The 25000-nt window shown below is 50.0% G+C and overlaps 1 protein-coding gene across 3 annotated transcripts in view; it reads right to left on the bottom strand.

The window, feature by feature from the left end:
- Positions 1-25000, bottom strand: part of LOC135568891 (neuronal-specific septin-3-like) — an 84467-nt gene that overhangs the window by 3720 nt on the left and 55747 nt on the right. For all 3 annotated transcript variants that reach the window (XM_065015671.1, XM_065015672.1, XM_065015673.1), the window contains exons 4-8: positions 19156-19237; positions 16943-17080; positions 13837-13954; positions 8043-8138; positions 5277-5373 (exon numbers count right to left, since the gene is read on the bottom strand). In XM_065015671.1, coding sequence (XP_064871743.1) covers positions 5277-5373; positions 8043-8138; positions 13837-13954; positions 16943-17080; positions 19156-19237 — 531 coding nt within the window. The remainder of the gene's footprint in view (positions 1-5276; positions 5374-8042; positions 8139-13836; positions 13955-16942; positions 17081-19155; positions 19238-25000) is intronic.

Genomic DNA, 25000 nt, shown 5'->3' with positions numbered 1-25000 from the left:
TCATTCAGTGTCAGTGGGAGTGTTAAGGGACATCTTTAATCAGTTTGACCTAGTGGATGTTTGGAGAACTAAACATCCAAACACAAGACAGTATACGTGGGTGAAGGTTTTTGGGGCTAGGGTGAGTGCAGCTCGACTTGATCGTTTTTACATGTCCAGGAATCAGAGCAATAGGCTGCTGGGTGCTACCATTCTCCCAGTGGGGTTTTCGGATCACCACATAACCATGGCTCGGCTGTCTATTTCACCAGGGCCCCGGCAGGCATCTTATTGGAAGTTCAATGTAAAGCTCTTACAAGATGCCACCTTTGCTCAGGTTTCCAGACTTTTTTGGGAAAGATGGGGGCAGCGAAGAGAGGAGTATGAGTCTCTGAGTCAATGGTGGGATGTGGGGAAAGTGCAAATTCGGCTTTTCTGTCAACAGTACACAGCTCTCTCATCCTCAGAGGCTAGGAGAGTATTGGGGGAACTAGAGCGGTGTATTAGTGAGATGGAGGTAGAGATGGTGGGGCAAGGCAATGTAGGCCTCCAGGCTAACTTAGCCGACCACGTAGGGACCTGGGCAGTTTTTTCCAGGTTAAAGCAAAGGGAGCACTTGTAAGAGCTAGGTTCTCCATGCTCAAGGAGATGGATGCTCCCAGCTCCTTCTTCTTTGGTTTGGAAAGACAGAGCAGTGATGCCAAGGGTATGCATTGTCTACGGCTGTCTGATGGGAGGGTGACCTCTGTGGTGGGGGAGATGCGGGAGCGGACTGTGGAGTTTTATACTGAATTGTATAGGGCAGAAATGTGTGATCCTATGTGTGCTCAGGTCTTGTTCGAAGGACTCCCTAAGCTCTCTCGGGCACAGAGGGATGAAATGGACATTCCTCTGTTGTCACATGAACTGGCAGAGGCAGTAACCCAGATGTCCCCGGTCGTGCACCCGGGGTCGATGGACTTCCAGTGGAATTTTACAAAAAATTCTGGGGAACAATTGGACAGGATTTCTTTTGCGTGTTGCGTGAATGCGTCGGGGTAGGAGAGTTGCCGATGAGCTGCCGTCGGGCGGCTCTGACTCTCCTGCCCAAAAAAGGGGACTTGTGTGAACTTAAGAACTGGAGGCCTGTGGCATTACTCTGTGCGGACTACAAGATTTTTGCCAAGGTCCTCTCTAACAGACTGAAGTCCCATCTGGACTCTATAATACACAAGGACCAGACATATTGTGTACCGGGACGCTCAATCACGGACAACTTGTTCTTGATTAGGGACATGTTGGACTTGTCGAGAGGTTCTAATGTGAACTTTGGACTGGTCTCTTTAGATCAAGAGAAGGCTTTTGATAGAGTGGATCATGAGTATCTGTTTAATGTGATGTCTGTGTTTGGGTTTGGGAAGAGTTTTGTGACCTGTGTGAAGCTGTTGTATGCTGGGGCGTCATGTATGGTTAAGGTGGGAGGGGGCTCAGTAGGCCAGTCTGGGTGAGACGGGGGATTAGACAAGGATGCCCTCTATCTGGGCAGCTGTACACACTAGCCATTGAGCCTTTTTTAGGACTGCTACGCAGGAGACTGCGGGGAGTGTGCTGGACAGGCATGGATGTGGTGACAGGAATAGCAGTCTCAGCATATGCAGATGATGTTTCTGTGATGGTCAGGGATGAGCAAGATATGCAGGAACTAGAGACCAGTCTGAAGGTGTACGAGGGAGCTTCATCAGCTAAGGTAAACTGGGGAAAGAGCAAAGCTCTGTTATGTGGGGCATGGGGGATAGGGCTCCTCCTCTGCTTCCAGGGGTTTGCAGTGGGGTTGTGAAGGGCTTAAAGTGTTGGGGGTGTACCTGGGCTCGGAGAGGTGGGTCAGCAAGAACTGGGAGGGGCTGTCACAGGCAGTGGTGTCAAGACTGGCCAGGTGGAGGTGGCTCCTGTCCCAAGTGTCATATAGAGGGAGGGTGCTGATAATCAACAACCTGGTGGCATCTTCCTTGTGGCATAAACTGGCTGTCCTCAACCCCCGCCGGTCTGCTTGCAGACCTGCAACGCAAGCTGGTGGACTTCTTTTGGTCGGGACATCACTGGCTGAAGGCAGCAGTTTTGTACATGACCGTACACGAAGGAGGACAGGGCCTGGTGGAACTGGAGAGCAGGATGGCTGCTTTCCGACTAAAGGCGGTGCAGAGACTGCTGTACCACACTGATGTTGGCTGGAGGGAACCAGCATGCGCTGCTGAGGAGAGCTGGCGGATTAGGGTTGGACCGGCAGCTGTTCCTCATGAAGCTGGAGAGGCTGAGTACAGCAGGTCTCTCAGAGTTTTACTCTGCGGTGCTGAGGGCCTGGCAGCTGCTAAGACCCACACGAGAAGGGGTGTGGAGCCTGGGCAGTGGGTGTGGGAGGAGCCTATCTTCCACAACCCAGCCATCCCTTTGAGATCGGTTCAGTCGGCCAACCTGCAGAGGCAACTGATGGCAGGGGGTTTACAAAGGCTGGGTGACCTGAGACTGCTGGGAGAGGAGGGGTGGAAAACCCGGAGGTCTTGGCGCAACAAACAGGAATAACGTCTCTTAGGCTGCTGGAGAGATTCCTGGAGGAGGTCCAGGAGGCACTGTCTGAGCCGGTAAGGGGGTGTTTGAGAGGCCAAAGGGAGAGGGGCCACCAATGTTCCCGCCACTGCAGGTGACGGCAGAGACTGGAGACTGGCAAGGGGGTCTGGAGGACTTGTTAGATTTTAACACTCCGAGACTGGGGGAGTTTGAGGGGTGGGAGGTAAAGCCCTCTACAACCTCTGTGTTAAGGTTAGGAGCATTAGAAGCCTAACAGGAGTGAAGGCACATCAGTGGCAGGGGGTATGTGGGGCGGAGAGTATGGTGGGTTTTAGATGGAGGGCGCTCTACAAACCCCAGTACCAAAGAGGTCAGGGGACCTCCAGTGGAGGGTTCTTCATGGAGCCCTGGCCACTAACAGCTGGTTGGCACGGGTTGATCCGGGAATTGGGCAGGGGTGTCCTTTCTGTCAAATGAAAGAAACTGTAATTCATGTGTTTTCTGTGTGCACCAGGTTAATGCCATTAATGTCTCTGTTGGAATGTCTGTGTGACAGGTTGGGGGTGGTTTTTGCTGTTGGGATGTTTATAATGGGATACAGGTATTCGAGTAAGGAGAAAGAAAAATGTGTTTTGTTGAATTTTCTGTTTGCTCAGGCAAAGTTAGCTATTTGGCTAACAAGGAGGAACAGGGTCAAAGGTGGGGGGATAACAGACCCTTTACTACTGTTTAATGGGATGGTCTCTGCGCGCCTTAGGGTTGAGTTTGAGTTCTATAAAATGATCAAATGTGTGGAGATGTTTGAGGAGATATGGTGTGTTGGGGGGGCTGTCTGTATTGCTGGGGAAGATGTTTTGGATATACGGTTGTAGGAGAGGTTTTTTTGTGTATGGTGATTTGTACAGGATATATTTTTATTTTTTTATTTTAGGAGTGGGGGGGTGAGTTTTAAATGAATTGAGAATGTTTCAATAAAGAAAGACCAAAAGTCAAAAAAGTCTCTCTCTCTCTCTCTCTCTCTCTCTCTCTCTCTCTCTCTCTCTCTCTCTCTCTCTCTCTCTCTCTCTCTCTCTCTCTCTCTCTCTCTCTCTCTCTCTCTCTCTCTCCACATGTCTGCTTCCTGCGCTGCAACTTCCTCATTACTAACACTAGAGGGCAGTGAAGCACATGACTCCAGAATGAAACTGCATTGGGATATGATGTTTTATTTAACCTGGCCTGTCAGTTAAGAACCAATTCTTATTTAATAATGACATCCTACACCGGCCAAACCCTCTCTCCTAACCCAGACGACGCTGGGCCAATGGTGTGCCGCCCTATGGGACTCCCGATCACGGCCGGTTGTGATACAGCCCGGGATCAAACCGGGGTCAGTGCCTTAGACCGCTGCCCCACTCGGGAGCCCTATATGTGGTTTATTTTATGGACAACAGTGATGCATATACCAACATCATATTATTACTACTACTCATTACGCATATTATTATTACTACTAATTACGCATATTATTATTACTACTACTAATTATGCATATTATTATTACTACTACTAATTATGCATATTATTATTACTACTACTAATTATGCATATTATTATTACTACTACTAATTATGCATATTATTATTACTACTAATTATGCATATTATTATTACTACTACTAATTATGCATATTATTATTACTACTACTAATTATGCATATTATTATTACTACTACTAATTATGCATATTATTATTACTACTACTAATTATGCATATTATTATTACTACTACTAATTATGAATATTAGTATTATTACTACTAATTATTCATATTATTATTATTACTACTAATTAGGAAAATTATTATTACGACTAATTATGCATATTATTAGTAATAATCCCAGTCAATGTCCACTCTATGATTTAGGCATATTATTAGTAATAATCCCAGTCAATGTCCACTCTATGATTTAGGCATATTATTAGTAATAATCCCAGTCAATGTCCACTCTATGATTTAGGCATATTATTAGTAATAATCCCAGTCAATGTCCACTCTATGATTTACATGTATGTATACATATGGCAAATAAACTCACAACATGAAACACATCATCCGTAATCATGTCTACGATAATGTATTTATAATGTAAACACACTCACCCTCTATGATAATGTATTCATAAGGTAAACACACTCACCCTCTATGATAATGTATTCATAAGGTAAACACACGCACCCTCTATGATAATGTATTAATAATGTAAACACACCCAACCTCTATGATAATGTATTTATAATGTAAACACACCCAACCTCTATGATAATGTATTTATAAGGTAAACACACCCACCCTCTATGATAATGTAGTTATAATGTAAGTCGCTCTGGATAAGAGTGTCTGCTAAATGACTTAAATGTAAATGTAAACACACTCAACCTCTATGATAATGTATTCATAAGGTAAACACACTCACCCTCTATGATAATGTATTTATAATCTAACACTCTCCCTCTATGATAATGTATTTATAATGTAAACACACTCACCCTCTATGATAATGTATTCATAAGGTAAACACACTCACCCTCTATGATAATGCATTTATAATGTAAACACACTCACCCTCTATGATAATGCATTTATAATGTAAACACACTCACCCTCTATGATAATGTATTGATCATGTAAACACACTCACCCTCTATGATAATGCATTTATAATGTAAACACACTCACCCTCTATGATAATGTATTTATAATGTAAACACACTCACCCTCTATGATGCCCCATTTGGTTTTCCTGCCCAGGACCTTGTTCCCGTTTACCTGGTGCTCCTTGTCTGTCCCCACCACCGCAAACGGAATGTTTTCCTGCACACAGAATACCGGGAGAGGGGAAAGGTAAGAGGGGAGTACCAGGAGAGGACTGGGAGAGGGGAAAGGTAAGAGGGGAGTACCAGGAGAGGACCAGGAGAGGACCAGACAGGGGAAAGGTAAGAGGGGAGGACCAGAGAGGGGTAATGTAAGAGAGGAGTACCAGGAGAGGGGAAAGGTAAGAGAGTAGTACCAGGAGAGGGGAAAGGTAAGATCGGAGTACCAGGAGAGGACCAGGAGAGGGTGAAGGTAAGAGAGGAGTACCAGGAGAGGACCAGGAGAGGGTGAAGGTAAGAGAGTAGTACCAGGAGAGGGGAAAGGTAAGATAGGAGTACCAGGAGAGGACCAGGAGAGGGTGAAGGTAAGAGAGGAGTACCAGGAGAGGGGAAAGGTAAGAGAGGAGTACCAGGAGAGGACCAGGAGAGGGTGAAGACAAGAGAGGAGTACCAGGAGAGGACCAGGAGAGGGTGAAGGTAAGAGAGGAGTACCAGGAGAGGGGAAAGGTAAGAGAGGAGTACCAGGAGAGGACCAGGAGAGGGTGAAGATAAGAGAGGAGTACCAGGAGAGGGGAAAGGTAAGAGAGGAGTACCAGGAGAGGACCAGACAGGGGAAAGGTAAGAGGGGAGTACCAGGAGAGGACCAGACAGGGGAAAGGTAAGAGAGGAGTACCAGGAGAGGACCAGACAGGGTGAAGGTAAGAGAGGAGTACCAGGAGAGGACCAGAGAGGGGAAAGGTAAGAGAGGAGTACCAGGAGAGGGGAAAGGTAAGAGAGGAGTACCAGGAGAGGACCAGACAGGGGAAATGTAAGAGAGGAGTACCAGGAGAGGAGAAAGGTAAGAGAGGAGTACCAGGAGAGGGTGAAGGTAAGAGAGGAGTACCAGGAGAGGGGAAAGGTAAGAGAGGAGTACCAGGAGAGGACCAGGAGAGGGTGAAGGTAAGAGAGGAGTACCAGGAGAGGACCAGGAGAGGGTGAAGGTAAGAGAGGAGTACCAGGAGAGGGGAAAGGTAAGAGAGGAGTACCAGGAGAGGACCAGACAGGAGAAAGGTAAGAGAGGAGTACCAGGAGAGGGGAAAGGTAAGAGGGGAGTACCAGGAGAGGACCAGACAGGGGAAAGGTAAGAGAGGAGTACCAGGAGAGGACCAGACAGGGTGAAGGTAAGAGAGGAGTACCAGGAGAGGAATACCAGGAGAGGACCAGACAGGGGAAAGGTAAGAGAGGAGTACCAGGAGAGGACCAGACAAGGTGAAGGTAAGAGAGGAGTACCAGGAGTGGACCAGGAGAGGACCAGACAGGGGAAAGGTAAGAGGGGAGTACCAGGAGAGGACCAGACAGGGGAAAGGCAGGAGAGGAGTACCAGGAGAGGGGAAAGGTAAGAGAGGAGTACCAGGAGAGGACCAGACAGGAGAAAGGTAAGAGAGGAGTACCAGGAGAGGGGAAAGGTAAGAGGGGAGTACCAGGAGAGGACCAGACAGGGGAAAGGTAAGAGAGGAGTACCAGGAGAGGACCAGACAGGGTGAAGGTAAGAGAGGAGTACCAGGAGAGGAATACCAGGAGAGGACCAGACAGGGGAAAGGTAAGAGAGGAGTACCAGGAGAGGACCAGACAAGGTGAAGGTAAGAGAGGAGTACCAGGAGTGGACCAGGAGAGGACCAGACAGGGGAAAGGTAAGAGGGGAGTACCAGGAGAGGACCAGAGAGGGGAAATGTAAGAGAGGAGTACCAGGAGAGGACCAGGAGAGGGGAAAGGTAAGAGAGGAGTACCAGGAGAGGACCAGACAGGGGAAAGGTAAGAGGGGAGTACCAGGAGAGGACCAGACAGGGTGAAGGTAAGAGAGGAGTACCAGGAGAGGACCAGACAGGGGAAAGGCAGGAGAGGAGTACCAGGAGAGGGGAAAGGTAAGAGAGGAGTACCAGGAGAGGACCAGACAGGGGAAAGGCAGGAGAGGAGTACCAGGAGAGGGGAAAGGTAAGAGAGGAGTACCAGTAGAGGACCAGACAGGGGAAAGGTAAGAGAGGAGTACCAGGAGAGGACCAGGAGAGGACCAGACAGGGGAAAGGTAAGAGAGGAGTACCAGGAGAGGACCAGACAGGGGAAAGGCAGGATAGGAGTACCAGGAGAGGAGGACCAGGAGATGAATACCAGGAGAGGGGAAAGGTAAGAGGGGAGTACCAGGAGAGGGGAAAGGTAAGAGAGGAGTACCAGGAGAGGGGAAAGGTAAGAGGGGAGTACCAGGAGAGGGGAAAGGTAAGAGGGGAGTACCAGGAGAGGGGAAAGGTAAGAGGGGAGTACCAGGACAGGAGTGCCAGGAGAGGACCAGACATGGGAGTACCAGGAGAGGAGTACCAGGAGAGGAGTTGACACCAAACCCTGGTCCCAGATCTATACTGTTATGTGCTTTGACCAGTGAGTTCCTTTGACTATCGCTGCCAAACTGCTTTCAAGTGTGACTTGTAAAATGTGTGTGTGTGTGTGTGTGTGTGTGTGTGTGTGTGTGTGTGTGTGTGTGTGTGTGTGTGTGTGTGTGTGTGTGTGTGTGTGTGTATGTGTGTGCGTGCGCGTGCTGGTGTGTGTGTGAATACGTGCGCACATGGTTGTATGTTTGTGTGTTTGCGTGTGAATGCGTGTGTGTGTGTCTGTGTGTGTGTGTGTGTGTGTGTGTCTCACCCTGATCTTGTCGTTGAGTATCCTGTCCTCTGGATCTTCGTCGTACTCCGTCTGAGGGTAGACTCGGATCCCATTGGCCTTCAGGTCCTGTCTTATCTACACAGGGGTCAGATGGCGGGGGTTACAAGGGTCATTCAGAGGTCATTCAGAGGTCATGAGGTCAACATGATGACACAGATGTGTACATGTTACTATTGTGTCCGGGTGTTCCTGTTCCTGGAGTACCATCCTGTAGGTTTTAACTCCAACCCTGTTCCTGGAGAGAAACCCTCCTGTAGGTTTTATCTCCAACCCTGTTCCTGGAGAGATACCCTCCTGTAGGTTTTAACTCCAACCCTGTTCCTGGAGAGATACCCTCCTGTAGGTTTTAACTCTAATCCTGTTCCTGGACAACCACCCTCCTGTAGGTTTTAACTCCAACCCTGTTCCTGGAGATACCCTCCTGTAGGTTTTTACTCCAACCCTGTTCCTGGAGAGAAACCCTCCTGTAGGTTTTTACTCCAACCCTGTTCCTGGAGAGAAACCCTCCTGTAGGTTTTTACTCCAACCCTGTTCCTGGAGAGAAACCCTCCTGTAGGTTTTTACTCCAACCCTGTTCCTGGAGAGAAACCCTCCTCTAGGTTTTTACTCCAACCCTGTTCCTGGAGAGAAACCCTCCTGTAGGTTTTATCTCCAACCTTCTTCCCCGGAGCTAAATGTTAGAATTAAAATTAGAACAACTATTACCCACTCAATGTGAATCAGAATCAGGAGGGAGGGTAGATCTCCAGTACAGGAACAGGGTTGTAGAGCCCTGGTATAAACCTACAGGAGGGTAGGTAGATCTCCAGAACAGGGTTGTAGAGCCCTGGTATAAACCTACAGGAGGGTAGGTAGATCTCCAGAACAGGGTTGTAGAGCCCTGGTATAAACCTACAGGAGGGTAGGTAGATCTCCAGAACAGGAACAGGGTTGTAGAGCCCTGGTATAAACCTACAGGAGGGTATGTAGATATCCAGAACAGGGTTGTAGAGCCCTGGTATAAACCTACAGGAGGGTAGGTAGATCTCCAGAACAGGGTTGTAGAGCCCTGGTATAAACCTACAGGAGGGTAGGTAGATCTCCAGAACAGGGTTGTAGAGCCCTGGTATAAACCTACAGGAGGGTAGGTAGATCTCCAGTACAGGAACAGGGTTTTAGAGCCCTGGTATAAACCTACAGGAGGGTAGGTAGATCTCCAGAACAGGGTTGTAGAGCCCTGGTATAAACCTACAGGAGGGTAGGTAGATATCCAGAACAGGGTTGTAGAGCCCTGGTATAAACCTACAGGAGGGTAGGTAGATCTCCAGAACAGGGTTGTAGAGCCCTGGTATAAACCTACAGGAGGGTAGGTAGATCTCCAGAACAGGGTTGTAGAGCCCTGGTATAAACCTACAGGAGGGTAGGTAGATCTCCAGTACAGGAACAGGGTTTTAGAGCCCTGGTATAAACCTACAGGAGGGTAGGTAGATCTCCAGAACAGGGTTGTAGAGCCCTGGTATAAACCTACAGGAGGGTAGGTAGATCTCCAGAACAGGGTTGTAGAGCCCTGGTATAAACCTACAGGAGGGTGAGTAGATCTCCAGAACAGGGTTGTAGAGCCCTGGTATAAACCTACAGGAGGGTAGGTAGATCTCCAGAACAGGGTTGTAGAGCCCTGGTATAAACCTACAGAAGGGTAGGTAGATCTCCAGAACAGGGTTGTAGAGCCCTGGTAAAAACATACAGGAGGGTAGGTAGATCTCCAGAACAGGGTTATAGAGCCCTGGTATAAACCTACAGGAGGGTAGGTAGATCTCCAGAACAGGGTTGTAGAGCCCTGGTATAAACCTACAGGAGGATAGGTAGATCTCCAGAACAGGGTTGTAGAGCCCTGGTATAAACCTACAGGAGGGTAGGTAGATCTCCAGTACAGGAACAGGGTTTTAGAGCCCTGGTATAAACCTACAGGAGGGTAGGTAGATCTCCAGAACAGGGTTGTAGAGCCCTGGTATAAACCTACAGAAGGGGAGGTAGATCTCCAGAACATGGTTGTAGAGCCCTGGTATAAACCTACAGGAGGGTGAGTAGATCTCCAGAACAGGGTTGTAGAGCCCTGGTATAAACCTACAGGAGGGTAGGTAGATCTCCAGAACAGGGTTGTAGAGCCCTGGTATAAACCTACAGGAGGGTAGGTAGATCTCCATAACAGGAACAGGGTTGTAGAGCCCTGGTATAAACCTACAGGAGGGTAGGTAGATCTCCAGAACAGGAACAGGGTTGTAGAGCCCTGGTATAAACCTACAGGAGGGTGGGTAGATCTCCAGTACAGGAACAGGGTTGTAGAGCCCTGGTATAAACCTACAGGAGGGTAGGTAGATCTCCAGAACAGGAACAGGGTTGTAAAGCCCTGGTGTAAACCTACAGGAGGGTAGGTAGATCTCCAGAACAGGGTTGTAGAGCCCTGGTATAAACCTACAGGAGGGTAGGTAGATCTCCAGAACAGGGTTGTAGAGCCCTGGTATAAACCTACAGGAGGGTGGGTAGATCTCCAGTACAGGAACAGGGTTGTAGAGCCCTGGTATAAACCTACAGGAGGGTAGGTAGATCTCCATAACAGGGTTGTAGAGCCCTGGTATAAACCTACAGGAGGGTGGGTAGATCTCCAGAACAGGGTTGTAGAGCCCTGGTATAAACCTACAGGAGGGTAGGGAGATCTCCATAACAGGGTTGTAGAGCCCTGGTATAAACCTACAGGAGAGTAGGTAGATCTCCAGAACAGGAACAGGGTTGTAGAGTCCTGGTATAAACCTACAGGAGGGTAGGTAGATCTCCAGAACAGGGTTGTAGAGCACTGGTATAAACCTACAGGAGGGTAGGTAGATCTCCAGAACAGGGTTGTAGAGCCCTGGTATATATCCTACAGGAGGGTAGGTAGATCTCCAGAACAGGAACAGGGTTGTAGAGTCCTGGTATAAACCTACAGGAGGGTAGGTAGATCTCCAGAACAGGAACAGGGTTGTAGAGCCCTGGTATAAACCTACAGGAGGGTGGGTAGATCTCCAGAACAGGGTTGTAGAGCCCTGGTTTAAACCTACAGGAGGGTAGGTAGATCTCCAGAACAGGGTTGTAGAGCCCTGGTATAAACCTACAGGAGGGTAGGTAGATCTCCAGAACAGGGTTGTAGAGCCCTGGTATAAACCTACAGGAGGGTGGGTAGATCTCCAGTACAGGAACAGGGTTGTAGAGCCCTGGTATAAACCTACAGGAGGGTGAGTAGATCTCCAGAACAGGGTTGTAGAGCCCTGGTATAAACCTACAGGAGGGTAGGTAGATCTCCAGAACAGGGTTGTAGAGCCCTGGTATAAACCTACAGGAGGGTAGGTAGATCTCCAGAACAGGAACAGGGTTGTAGAGTCCTGGTATAAACCTACAGGAGGGTAGGTAGATCTCCAGAACAGGGTTGTAGAGCACTGGTATAAACCTACAGGAGGGTAGGTAGATCTCCAGAACAGGGTTGTAGAGCCCTGGTATAAATCTACAGGAGGGTAGGTAGATCTCCAGAACAGGAACAGGGTTGTAGAGTCCTGGTATAAACCTACAGGAGGGTAGGTAGATCTCCAGAACAGGAACAGGGTTGTAGAGCCCTGGTATAAACCTACAGGAGGGTGGGTAGATCTCCAGAACAGGGTTGTAGAGCCCTGGTTTAAACCTACAGGAGGGTAGGTAGATCTCCAGAACAGGGTTATAGAGCCCTGGTATAAACCTACAGGAGGGTAGGGTAGATCTCCAGAACAGGAACAGGGTTGTAGAGCCCTGGTTTAAACCTACAGGAGGATAGGTAGATCTCCAGAACAGGAACAGGGTTGTAGAGCCCTGGTGTAAACCTACTATAGTGTATGAGTGATAGATATGTTATAACCTAATGAATCTTCCATGGTCCTAGTCTCTAGACTCTCTCCCCCAGACTATCATCCCTACTCTCCTTTAAGAGACGGATTAGTTTACATCCAGACTTGGACGCTTGCCATGACCATCTCCCTCCCCCTCTCTCTCTCACCCTCTTTCCCATCTCTCTCTGTATCTCTCTCTCTCTGTCTCTCCTCCCTCTCTGTCTCTCTCTCTCTCCTTCTCGCTCTCTCTCTCTGTCTCTCCTCTCTCCCTCCTCTCTCTCTCTCTCTCTCCTCCCTCTATGTCTCTCTGTCTCTCGTCAATCCCTCCTTCTCTCTCTCTATCATGGACCTCTGCACCTCTCCCAGCTCAGAGCAATTTTAAATCTCCACTCAATCTTCTTCTGAAGCTCATCTGTAAACACTTCCCTATCTTCATCTCCACACTCTCTTTCTTTCTCTCTCTCTCTCGCTCTCTCTCAGTCTCCCTCTCTCTGTCTCTCTGTCTCTTGTCTCTCTCTCTGTCTCTCTCTCTCTCTCTCTTCTCTCTCTCTCTCTTCTCTCTCTTCTCTCTCTCGCTCTCTCTCAATCTTTTGAAGCATCTGTAAACATCACTAAATCCCCTCTACACACTTAGAATCTCTTTCTCCTCTTCTAGATTCTCTCCCTCCTTCTTCTCTCTCATCTATAAACACATGTCCATCTCCTCCATACTCTCCGTGTGGTTGTCATTCCATTCCAGTGTAGATAGAACCTCCAACATTCCTCTCTAAAGTCAGTTGATGTATATCTGTTTTAACTTGGTATTAAGGCAGGAGGTGGTTGTCCTCAGGTCGAGTCTGTCAGACAGTAGGTACAGTACGTTCCTCTCACCCTCAGGTAGAGTCTGTCAGACAGTAGATACAGTACGTTCCTCTCACCCTCAGGTAGAGTCTGTCAGACAGTAGATACAGTACGTTCCTCTCACCCTCAGGTAGAGTCTGTCAGACAGTAGGTACAGTACGTTCCTCTCACCCTCAGGTAGAGTCTGTCAGACAGTAGATACAGTACGTTCCTCTCACCCTCAGGTAGAGTCTGTCAGACAGTAGATACAGTACGTTCCTCTCACCCTCAGGTAGAGTCTGTCAGACAGTAGTTACAGTACGTTCCTCTCACCCTCAGGTAGAGTCTGTCAGACAGTAGGTACAGTACGTTCCTCTCACCCTCAGGTAGAGTCTGTCAGACAGTAGATACAGTACGTTCCTCTCACCCTCAGGTAGGGTCTGTCAGACAGTAGGTACAGTACGTTCCTCTCACCCTCAGGTCCAGTCTGTCAGACAGTAGGTACAGTACGTTCCTCTCACCCTCAGGTCGAGTCTGTCAGACAGTAGGTACAGTACGTTCCTCTCACCCTCAGGTTGAGTCTGTCAGACAGTAGGTACAGTACGTTCCTCTCACCCTCAGGTAGAGTCTGTCAGACAGTAGGTACAGTACGTTCCTCTCACCCTCAGGTCCAGTCTGTCAGACAGTAGGTACAGTACGTTCCTCTCACCCTCAGGTAGAGTCTGTCAGACGGTAGGTACAGTACGTTCCTCTCACCCTCAGGTAGAGTCTGTCAGACAGTAGGTACAGTACGTTTCTCTCACCCTCAGGTAGAGTCTGTCAGACAGTAGGTACAGTACGTTCCTCTCACCCTCAGGTAGAGTCTGTCAGACAGTAGGTACAGTACGTTCCTCTCACCCTCAGGTAGAGTCTGTCAGACAGTAGGTACAGTACGTTCCTCTCACCCTCAGGTAGAGTCTGTCAGACAGTAGGTACAGTACGTTCCTCTCACCCTCAGGTAGAGTCTGTCAGACAGTAGGTACAGTACGTTCCTCTCACCCTCAGGTAGAGTCTGTCAGACAGTAGGTACAGTACGTCCCTCTCACCCTCTGTTTAAACTCTTGTCTCTCCTCCATGGTGAGTGTATCTGCCTTAGCGATGATCGGTACGATGCTGACTATCTTCCCCAGCCTCTTCATGAACTCCACGTCTATGGGACGTAACCTACAGGGAACAGAAAACACACAAACAAATGTTAGTCCCAGCCCTGTACCCTCAGTCCCAGCTCTGTACCCTCAGTCCCAGCCCTGTTCCCTCAGTCCCAGCCCTGTACCCTCAGTCCCAGCCCTGTACCCTCAGTCCCAGCCCTGTACCCTCAGTCCCAGCCCTGTACCCTCAGTCCCAGCCCTGTACCTTAGCCCCGGCCATGTACCCTCAGTCCCAGCCCTGTACCCTCAGTCCCAGCCCTGTACCCTCAGTCCCAGCCTCAGCACCCCAGATCCAGCCTTGCCCAGCACCCCAGATCCAGCCTTGCCCAGCCCCAGTCCCAGCCTCAGCACCCCAGATCCAGCCTTGCCCAGCACCCCAGATCCAGCCTTGCCCAGCACCCCAGATCCAGCCTTGCCCAGCACCCCAGATCCAGCCTTGACCAGCCCCAGCACACCAGATCCAGCCTTGACCAGCCCCAGCACCCTAGACCCAGCCTTGCCCAGCACCCTAGTCCCAGCCTTGCCCAGCACCCTAGACCCAGCCTTGCCCAGCACCCTAGATACAGCCTTGCCCAGTGCCCTAGACCCAGCACCCTAGACCCAGCCTTGTCCAGCCCCAGCACCCTAGACTCAGCCTTGTCCAGCCCCAGCACCCTAGAGCCAGCCTTGCCCAGCACCCTAGACCCAGCCCCAGCACCCTAGACACAGCCTTGTCCAGCCCCAGCACCCTAGACCCAGACTTGCCCAGCACCCTAGACCCAGCCTTGCCCTGCCCCAGCGCCCTAGACCCAGCCTCAGCCCCAGCAAACTAGATCCAGCCTTGCCCAGCGCCCTAGACCCAGCCTCAGCCCCAGCAAACTAGCCCCAGCTTTGCCCATCCCCAGCACCCTAGCCCCAGCTTTGCCCATCCCCAGCTTTCCCCAACCCCAGCACCCTAGCCCCAGCTTTGCCCATCCCCAGCACCCTAGCCCCAGCTTTGCCCAACCCCAGCACCCTAGCCCCAGCACCCTAGCCCCAGCTTTGCCCAACCCCAGCACCCTAGCCACAGCTTTGCCCATCCCCAGCTTTCCCCAACCCCAGCACCCTAGCCCCAGCTTTGCCCATCCCCAGCACCCTAGCCCCAGCTTTGCCCATCCCCAGCACCCTAGCCCCGGCTTTGCCCATCCCCAGCTTTCCCCAACCCCAGCACCCTAGCCCCAGCTTTGCCCATCCCCAGCACCCTAGCCCCAGCTTTGCCCAACCCCAGCACCCTAGCCCCAGCACCCTAGCCCCAGCTTTGCCCAACCCCAGCACCCTAGCCACAGCACCCTAGCCCCAGCTTTGCCCATCCCCAGCTCTGCTGTTTATAGAGTAGTAGGATGTAGCACTACTCTGAGGTCACTGAGGTTAGAGGTAAGGGGTCAGCTCAGGTCAGTCAGTACCTCAGGTCAGCACTCTGGGTTCAACGTGTCAAAAGTCAGGGGCAGGGGAAGTTAACTGGACTGGGGTAGGGAGAATTAACTGGACTGGGGTAGGGGGAACTAACTAGACTGGGGTAGGGTAGTAACTGGACTGGGTGGGGTAAGGAGAACTAACTGGACTGGGGTAGGGGGAGTTAACTGGACTGGGGTAGGGAGAACTAACTGGACTGGGGGTAGGGAGAACTAACTGGACTGGGGTAAGGAGAACTAACTAGACTGGGGTAGGGAGAACTAACTGGACTGGGGTAGGGAGAACTAACTGGACTGGGGTAGGGAGAACTAACTGGACTGGGGTAAGGAGAACTAACTAGACTGGGGTAGGGAGAACTAACTGGACTGGGGTAGGGGGAGTTAACTGGACTGGGGTAGGGAGAACTAACTGGACTGGGGTAGGGGGAGTTAACTGGACTGGGGTAGGGAGAACTAACTGGACTGGGGTAGGGAGAACTAACTGGACTGGGGTAGTGGGAACTAACTGGACTGGGGTAAGGGGAGTTAACTGGACTGGGGGTAGGGAGAACTAACTGGACTGGGGTAAGGAGAACTAACTAGACTGGGGTAAGGAGAACTAACTGGACTGGGGTAGGGGGAGTTAACTGGACTGGGGGTAGGGAGAACTAACTGGACTGGGGTAAGGAGAACTAACTAGACTGGGGTAGGGAGAACTAATTGGACTGGGGTAAGGAGAACTAACTAGACTGGGGTAGGGAGAACTAACTGGACTGGGGTAGGGAGAACTAACTGGACTGGGGCAAGAATAACTAACCGGACTGGGGTAGGGAGAACTAACTGGACTGGGGTAGGGAGAACTAACTGGACTGGGGTAGGGAGAACTAACTGGACTGGGGTAGGGAAAACTAACTGGACTGGGGTAGGGAGAACTAACTGGACTGGGGTAGGGAGAACTAACTGGACTGGGGTAGGGAGAACTAACTGGACTGGGGTAGGGAGAACTAACTGGACCTGGGTAGGGAGAACTAACTGGACTGGGGTAGGGAGAACTAACTGGACTGGGGTAGGGAGAACTAACTGGACTGGGGTAGGGGGAGTTAACTGGACTGGGGGTAGGGAGAACTAACTGGACTGGGGTAGGGAGAACTAACTGGACTGGGGTAGGGAGAACTAACTGGACTGGGGTAGGGAGAACTAACTGGACTGGGGTAGGGTGACTAACTGGACTGGGGTAGGGGGAGTTAACTGGACTGGGGTAGGGAGAACTAACTGGACTGGGGGTAGGGAGAACTAACTGGACTGGGGTAGGGAGAACTAACTGGACTGGGGTAGGGAGAACTAACTGGACTGGGGTAAGGAGAACTAACTAGACTGGGTTAGGCAGAACTAACTGGACTGGGGGTAGGGAAAACTAACTGGATTGGGGTAAGGAGAACTAACTGGACTCTGGTAGGGTAGTTAAGGTATAGTATAAGGTATAGTAACAGTTAGCTGATATCTGATCAGACAGGCTATTCATAAGGTATAGTGTAGAGATCTGCTGGAGAAGTCATAGGAAGTGATGTCAGAGGAAGTGACGTGAGGGTTCTCACCAGTGTCCGGTGGCAGGCAGGAAGTAGACACAGCAGTGGACGCGTGTGTCAGGGATCCTCGGCTTCCTGTTGACGTACAGCTCTTCTTTCAGGTACCTCTCATACTGCTCATTAACATAACTCACTATAGGCTCCCAACTAGAGGAGGGGAGGGTGGGGGGGGGATGCGAGAGGGAGAGAAGCAGAGAGAAGGAGTGAGGGAGGGGAGGTGGATGGGGAGGGAGGATGAAGAAGAGGGATGGGGAGGGAGCGAGATGGGGGAGGGAGGGTGGAGTGGAGGGATGGGAGAGGGGAGGGGGAGAGAGATGGGGAGGGAGGAAGGGTGGAGAGGAGGGATGGGAGAGGGGAGGGGGAGAGAGATGGGGGAGGGAGGGTGGAGAGGAGGGATGGGAGGGGAGGGGAGAGAAGAGTGAGGGAGGGCGGAGTGGAGGAATGGGAGAGGGGAGGGGAGAGAGATGGGGGAGGGAGGGTGGAGAGGAGGGATGGGAGAGGGGAGGGGGAGAGAGGAGTGAGGGAGGGCGGAGTGGAGGAATGGGAGAGGGGAGGGGGAGAGAGATGGGGGAGGGAGGGTGGAGAGGAGGGATGGGAGAGGGGAGGGGGAGAGAGGAGTGAGGGAGGGGCGGAGTAGAGGAATGGGAGAGGGGAGCGGGAGAGAGATGGGGGAGGGAGGAAGGGTGGAGAGGAGGAATGGGAGAGGGAGGGAGGTGGAGGGGAGGGATGGGAGAGGGGAGGGGGAGAGAGATGGGGGAGGGAGTAAGTGTGGAGAGGAGGGATGGGAGAGGGAGGGAGGTGGAGGGGATGGGGGGAGGGTGGAGAGGAGGGATGTTAGAGGGCAGAGGGAGGGAGGAAGGGTGGAGAGGGAGAGAAGAAGAGAGAGGAAAGCATAACAACAGGTGAGTAACTGAATGAGCCTGAAAACAGATGGGCCAGTAATGCTGAAACTTCTCCCCGAAAGGTGATTTCATCTCTCTCCCTCCATCCATCTCTATCCCTCCCTCCGTCTCTCTCCCTCCCTCCGTCTCTCTCCCTCCCTCCATCTCTCTCTCTCCCTCCATCTCTATCCCTCCCTCCATCTCTCTTCCTCCCTTCATCTCTCTCCCTCCCTCCCTCCCTCCGTCTCTCTCCCTCCCTCCCTCCATCTCTATCCCTCCCTCCATCTCTATCCCTCCCTCCCTCCATCTCTCTCCCTCCCTCCTTCCATCTCTCTCCCTCCCTCCCTCTGTCTCTCTCCCTCCCTCCATCTCTATCCCTCCCTCCATCTCTCTCCCTCTCTCCCTCCATCTCTCTTCCTCCCTTCATCGCTCTCCCTCCCTCCATCTCTCTCCTCCCTCCATCTCTCTCTCCCTCCATCTCTCTCTCCCTCCATCTCTCTCCCTCCCTCCATCTCTCTCCCCCATCCATCTCTCTCCCTCCCTCCATCTCTCTCTCTCCCCCCATCTCTCTCTCTCTCCCTCCATCTCTCTCCCTCCCTCCGTCTCTCTCCCTCCCTCCATCTCTCTCTCTCCCTCCATCTCTATCCCTCCCTCCATCTCTCTTCCTCCCTTCATCTCTCTCCCTCCCTCCCTCCGTCTCTCTCCCTCCCTCCATCTCTCTCCCTCCCTCCCTCCATCTCTCTTCCTCCCTTCATCGCTCTCCCTCCCTCCCTCCATCTCTCTCCCTCCATCTCTCTCTCCCTCCATCTCTCTCCCTCCCTCCATCTCGCTCCCTCCCTCCATCGCTCTCCCTCCCTCCATCTCTCTCCCTCCCTCCATCTCTCCCTCCCTCCATCTCTCCCTCCCTCCATCTCTCTCCCCCCTCCATCTCTCTCCCTCCCTCCCTCCATCTCTCTCTCTCCCCCATCTCTCTCTCTCTCCCTCCCTTCAATTCTCTCTCCCTCCATCTCTCTCTATCCCTCCATCTCTCTCTCTCCCTCCATCTCTCTCCCGTCATTTCTCTCTCTCCCTCCATCTCTCTCCCTCCCTCCATCTCTCTCTCTCCCTCCTCCATCTCTCTCTCCCTCCATCTCTCTCCCTCCCTCCATCTCTCTCTCTCCCTCCTCCATCTCTCTCTCTCCCTCCATCTCTCTCCCTCCCGTCATCTCTCTCCCTCCCTCCATCTCTCTCTCTCCCTCCTCCATCTCTCTCTCTCCCTCCATCTCTCTCCCTCCCTCCATCTCTCTCTCTCACTCCATCTCTCTCCCTCCCTCCATCTCTCTCTCTCCCTCCATCACTCACCAGTTTTCGTTGTTTATCTGGTCTCCAAATCCTGGCGTGTCAATCACTGTGAGCTTCATCTTCACTCCCTTCTCCTCTATCACTGCAGAGACAGAGATGATACACAGTACACACACACACACACACACACACACACACACACACACACACACACACACAGAAAAAACACACACACACACACACACACACACACACACACACACACACACACACACACAGAGTGGAGTCATTAGAGTTGACAGAGACAAACAGTAGAGAGGTCGGCTATCAAAACCCTTCTAGGAATATTCCATATTCCATCTCTGAGATCTTTTGTGACAAAATCAGTTGTTAAAAGGTGTGTGTTTGTGTCCAAGACAGAATGGAAATGACATAGCATTTGAGAGTGTGCTTACTAGGAATTATTTTCTTAGTACATACTGCGTGTGTACTGTGTGTGTGTGTGTGTGTGTGTGTGTGTGTGTGTGTGTGTGTGTGTTTTAGCCTGCATGAGGGCATGCATGTGTTCGTGTGTGTATGTGTTTGTGTGTATGTGTGTTAAACCCTAAACCCTAAAGACTATAAAGACTATAATTTGAGGCCCGTGATCATCATTATCATTGAGATCATTATCATTGAGATACCTGAAACCTGTTACAACTAACTGTCTACAACTTGTCTCTATAACCCACTGTCTATATGGTCTGCCAAAAGCCTGTCTGGCTGTCTGTCTATCTCTCTCTCTCTGACTCCCCCTTCTCTCTCTCTCTCTCTCTGACTCCCCCTTCTCTCTCTCCCTCTCTGACTCCCCCTTCTCTCTCTCTCTCTCTGACTCCCCCTTCTCTCTCTCTCCCTCTCTGACTCCCCCTTCTCTCTCTCTCTCTCTGACTCCCCCTTCTCTCTCTCTCTCTGACTCCCCCTTCTCTCTCTCTCTCTATCCCACATGGAGGTACAGTAGATATGAGTTTAGATTGAATAGATCTGTTTTACTGTCTGTTTTACTGTCTGTTTTGCTGTCTGTTTTACAGCATCTTTCAGTCTGTTTTGCTGTCTGTTTTACAGCATCTCTCAGTCTGTTTTACTGTCTGTTTTACAGCATCTCTCAGTCTGTTTTACTGTCTGTTTAACAGCATCCCTCAGTCTGTTTTACTGTCTGTTTTACTGTCTGTTTAACAGCATCTCTCAGTCTGTTTTACTGTCTGTTTTACTGTCTGTTTAACAGCATCTCTCAGTCTGTTTAACAGCATCTCTCAGTCTGTTTTACTGTCTGTTTTACAGCATCTCTCAGTCTGTTTTACTGTCTGTTTTACAGCATCTCTCAGTCTGTTTTACTGTCTGTTGTACTGCATCTCTCAGTCTGTTTTACTGTCTGTTTAACAGCATCTCTCAGTCTGTTTTACTGTCTGTTTTACTGTCTGTTTAACATCATCTCTCAGTCTGTTTTACTGTCTGTTTAACAGCATCTCTCAGTCTGTTTTACTGACTGTTTTACTGTCTGTTTAACAGCATCTCTCAGTCTGTTTTACTGTCTGTTTAACAGCATCTCTCAGTCTGTTTTACTGACTGTTTTACTGTCTGTTTAACTGTCTGTTTTACTGTCTGTTTTACAGTCTGTTTAACATCATCTCTCAGTCTGTTTAACTGACTGTTTTACAGCATCTCTCAGTCTGTTTTACTGTCTGTTTTACAGTCTGTTTAACAGCATCTCTCAGTCTGTTTTACTGTCTGTTTAACAGCATCTCTCAGTCTGTTTTGCTGTCTGTTTTACTGTCTGTTTTACAGCATCTCTCAGTCTAACTGTCTGTTTTACAGCATATCTCAGTCTGTTTTACTGTCTGTTTTACGGCATCTCTCAGTCTGTTTTACTGTCTGTTTTACAGCATCTCTCAGTCTGTTTTACTGACTGTTTTATAGCATCTCTCAGTCTGTTTTACAGCATCTCTCAGTCTGTTTTACTGTCTGTTTAACAGCATCTCTCAGTCTGTTTTACTGTCTGTTTTACAGCATCTCTCAGTCTGTTTTACTGTCTGTTTTACAGCATCTCTCAGTCTGTTTTACTGTCTGTTTTACTGACTGTTTTACAGCATCTCTCAGTCGGTTTAACTGTTTGTTTTACAGCATCTCTCAGTCGGTTTAACTGTTTGTTTTACAGCATCTTTCAGTCTGTTTTGCTGTCTGTTTTACAGCATCTCTCAGTCTGTTTTACTGTCTGTTTTACTGTCTGTTTTACAGCATCTCTCAGTCTGTTTTACTGTCTGTTTTACAGCATCTTTCAGTCTGTTTTGCTGTCTGTTTTACAGCATCTCTCAGTCTGTTTTACTGTCTGTTTTACAGCATCTCTCAGTCTGTTTTACTGTCTGTTGTACTGCATCTCTCTGTCTGTTTAACTGTCTGTTTTACAGCATCTCTGTGTGTTTTCCTGTCTGTTTTACTGCATCTCCCTGTGTGTTTTATAGTAGCCAGGGGACAGAGGATGTGGGGCTCTTTCTCTTCCCCAAGACTCTGACATGTACAGGAAGAAGGCAGAAGCTGTCCCCTAACCACTGACACAGGGTCAGAGGCTAGTACAGAGGGAGGACATCTGATCCTAGATCTGTAGCCTGGGGGTGACATCTAGCTCTAAATATTTACAGTATCCAGAGGAACAAGTGCTGTGCAACCCCCTCTGTCTTCCCCCTGAGGTCAGTCAGCGGTCCCCCTCTGTCTTCCCCCTGAGGTCAGTCAGCGGTCCCCCTCTGTCTTCTCCCTGAGGTCAGTCAGCGGCCCCCCTCTGTCTTCCCCCTGAGGTCAGTCAGCGGCCCCCCTCTGTCTTCCCCCTGAGGTCAGTCAGCGGTCCCCCTCTGTCTTCTCCCTGAGGTCAGTCAGTGGTCCCCCTCTGTCTTCTCCCTGAGGTCAGTCAGCGGTCCCCCTCTGTCTTCTCCCTGAGGTCAGTCAGCGGTCCCCCTCTGTCTTCCCCCTGAGGTCAGTCAGTGGTCCCCCTCTGTCTTCTCCCTGAGGTCAGTCAGCGGTCCCCCCTAACCCTAACCCAAACCTACACACCTGACCCCATCTCCTGTCAGTGTCTCGGTCCCAGATGAGTGGGCGGCTGTCTAGACACGGTTCCCTCCAGAGTCCCACCCCGGCGTAGTGTCCTCCACGTAATCTGATTCATTATGATCTAGGATCAGGTTCCTCCTCTCTGTGTAATCTGATTCAATTAAGATCTTAAAGGCTAAACTGATCCTAGATCAGCTCTCAGACTCTGAGATGATTTGTGAATACAGACCCAGGACTTTGGCAATGCAGGACACCTCTAAAACAGCTGGATAGTGATAGAGTGGGTGGTTGAAGACTGGTAAAGATATTGGCTATGTCTTAGTTAGAGAGTGTCCAGTATCATGCATTAAGCAGGTGTTGGCTGGCTAGCACTCTGGCAGTGGGCTACATCTACCTAGCTAACACTGTAACAGTGGGCTACATCTACATAGCTAACACTGTGACAGTGGGATACATCTACCTAGCTAACACTGTGACAGTGGGCTACATCTACCTAGCTAACACTGTGACAGGCGGATACATATACCTAGCTAACACTGTGACAGTGGGATACATCTACCTAGCTAACACTGTGACAGTGGGCTACATCTACCTAGCTAACACTGTGACAGTGGGCTACATCTACCTAGCTAACACTGTGACAGTGGGCTACATCTACATAGCTAACACTGTGACAGTGGGCTACATCTACCTAGCTAACACTGTGACAGTGGGCTACATCTACCTAGCTAACATGGTGACAGTGGGCTACATCTACCTAGCTAACACTGTGACAGTGGGCTACATCTACCTAGCTAACACTGTGACAGTGGGCTACATCTACCAAGCTAACACTGTGACAGTGGGCTACATCTACCTAGCTAACACTGTGACAGTGGGATACATCTACCTAGCTAACACTGTGACAGTGGGATACATCTACCTAGCTAACACTGTGACAGTGGGATACATCTACCTAGCTAACACTGTGACAGTGGGATACATCTACCTAGCTAACACTGTGACAGTGGGCTACATCTACCTAGCTAACATGGTGACAGTGGGCTACATCTACCTAGCTAACACTGTGACAGTGGGCTACATCTACCTAGCTAACACTGTGACAGTGGGATACATCTACCTAGCTAACACTGTGACAGTGGGCTACATCTCCCTAGCTAACACTGTAACAGTGGGATACATCTACCTAGCTAACACTGTGACAGTGGTCTACATCTACCTAGCTAACACTGTGACAGAGGGCTACATCTACCTAGCTAACACTGTAACAGTGGGCTACATCTACCTAGCTAAAACTGTAACAGTGGGCTACATCTACCTAGCTAAAACTGTAACAGTGGGCTACATCTACCTAGCTAACACTGTAACAGTGGGCTACATCTACCTAGCTAACACTGTGACAGTGGGCTACATCTACCTAGCTAACACTGTAACAGTGGACTACATCTACCTAGCTAACACTGTGACAGTGGGCTACATCTACCTAGCTAACACTGTGACAGTGGGCTACATCTACCTAGCTAACACTGTGACAGTGGGATACATCTACCTAGCTAACACTGTAACAGTGGGCTACAACTACCTAGCTAACACTGTGACAGTGGGTTACATCTACCTAGCTAACACTGTGACAGTGGGCTACATCTACCTAGCTAACACTGTGACAGTGGGCTACATCTACCTAGCTAACACTGTGACAGTGGGCTACATCTACCTAGCTAGCACTCTGGCAGTGGGCTACATCTACCTAGCTAACACTGTGACAGTGGGCTACATCTACCTAGCTAACACTGTGACAGTGGGCTACATCTACCTGGCTAGCACTCTGGCAGTGGGCTACATCTACCTAGCTAGCACTCTGGCAGTGGGCTACATCTACCTAGTTAACACTGTGACAGTGGGATACATCTACCTAGCTAACACTGTGACAGTGGGTCTACATCTAACTAGCTAACACTGTGACAGTGGGCTACATCTACCTAGCTAACACTGTAACAGTGGACTACATCTACCTAGCTAACACTGTGACAGTGGGCTACATCTACCTAGCTAACACTGTGACAGTGGGATACATCTACCTAGCTAACACTGTAACAGTGGGCTACAACTACCTAGCTAACACTGTGACAGTGGGTTACATCTACCTAGCTAACACTGTGACAGTGGGCTACATCTACCTAGCTAACACTGTGACAGTGGGCTACATCTACCTAGCTAACACTGTGACAGTGGGCTACATCTACCTAGCTAGCACTCTGGCAGTGGGCTACATCTACCTAGCTAACACTGTGACAGTGGGCTACATCTACCTAGCTAACACTGTGACAGTGGGCTACATCTACCTAGCTAACACTGTGACAGTGGGATACATCTACCTAGCTAACACTGTGACAGTGGGATACATCTACCTAGCTAACACTATGACAGTGGGCTACATCTACCTAGCTAACACTGTGACAGTGGGCTACATCTACCTAGCTAACACTGTAACAGTGGGCTACATCTACCTAGCTAACAATGTGACAGTGGGCTACATCTACCTAGCTAACACTGTGACAGTGGGATACATCTACCTAGCTAACACTGTGACAGTGGGCTACATCTACCTAGCTAACACTGTGACAGTGGGATACATCTACCCAGCTAACAATGTAACAGTGGGCTACATCTACCTAGCTAACACTGTGACAGTGGGCTACATCTACCTAGCTAACACTGTGACAGTGGGATACATCTACCTAGCTAACACTGTGACAGTGGGATACATCTACCTAGCTAACACTGTGACAGTGGGCTACATCTACCTAGCTAACACTGTAACAGTGGGCTA

The sequence above is a fragment of the Oncorhynchus nerka genome, unplaced genomic scaffold (assembly GCF_034236695.1).
Source record: "Oncorhynchus nerka isolate Pitt River unplaced genomic scaffold, Oner_Uvic_2.0 unplaced_scaffold_1350, whole genome shotgun sequence".
Classification (NCBI taxonomy): domain Eukaryota; kingdom Metazoa; phylum Chordata; class Actinopteri; order Salmoniformes; family Salmonidae; genus Oncorhynchus; species Oncorhynchus nerka.
This window is presented reverse-complemented; position numbering and strand designations above follow the sequence as displayed.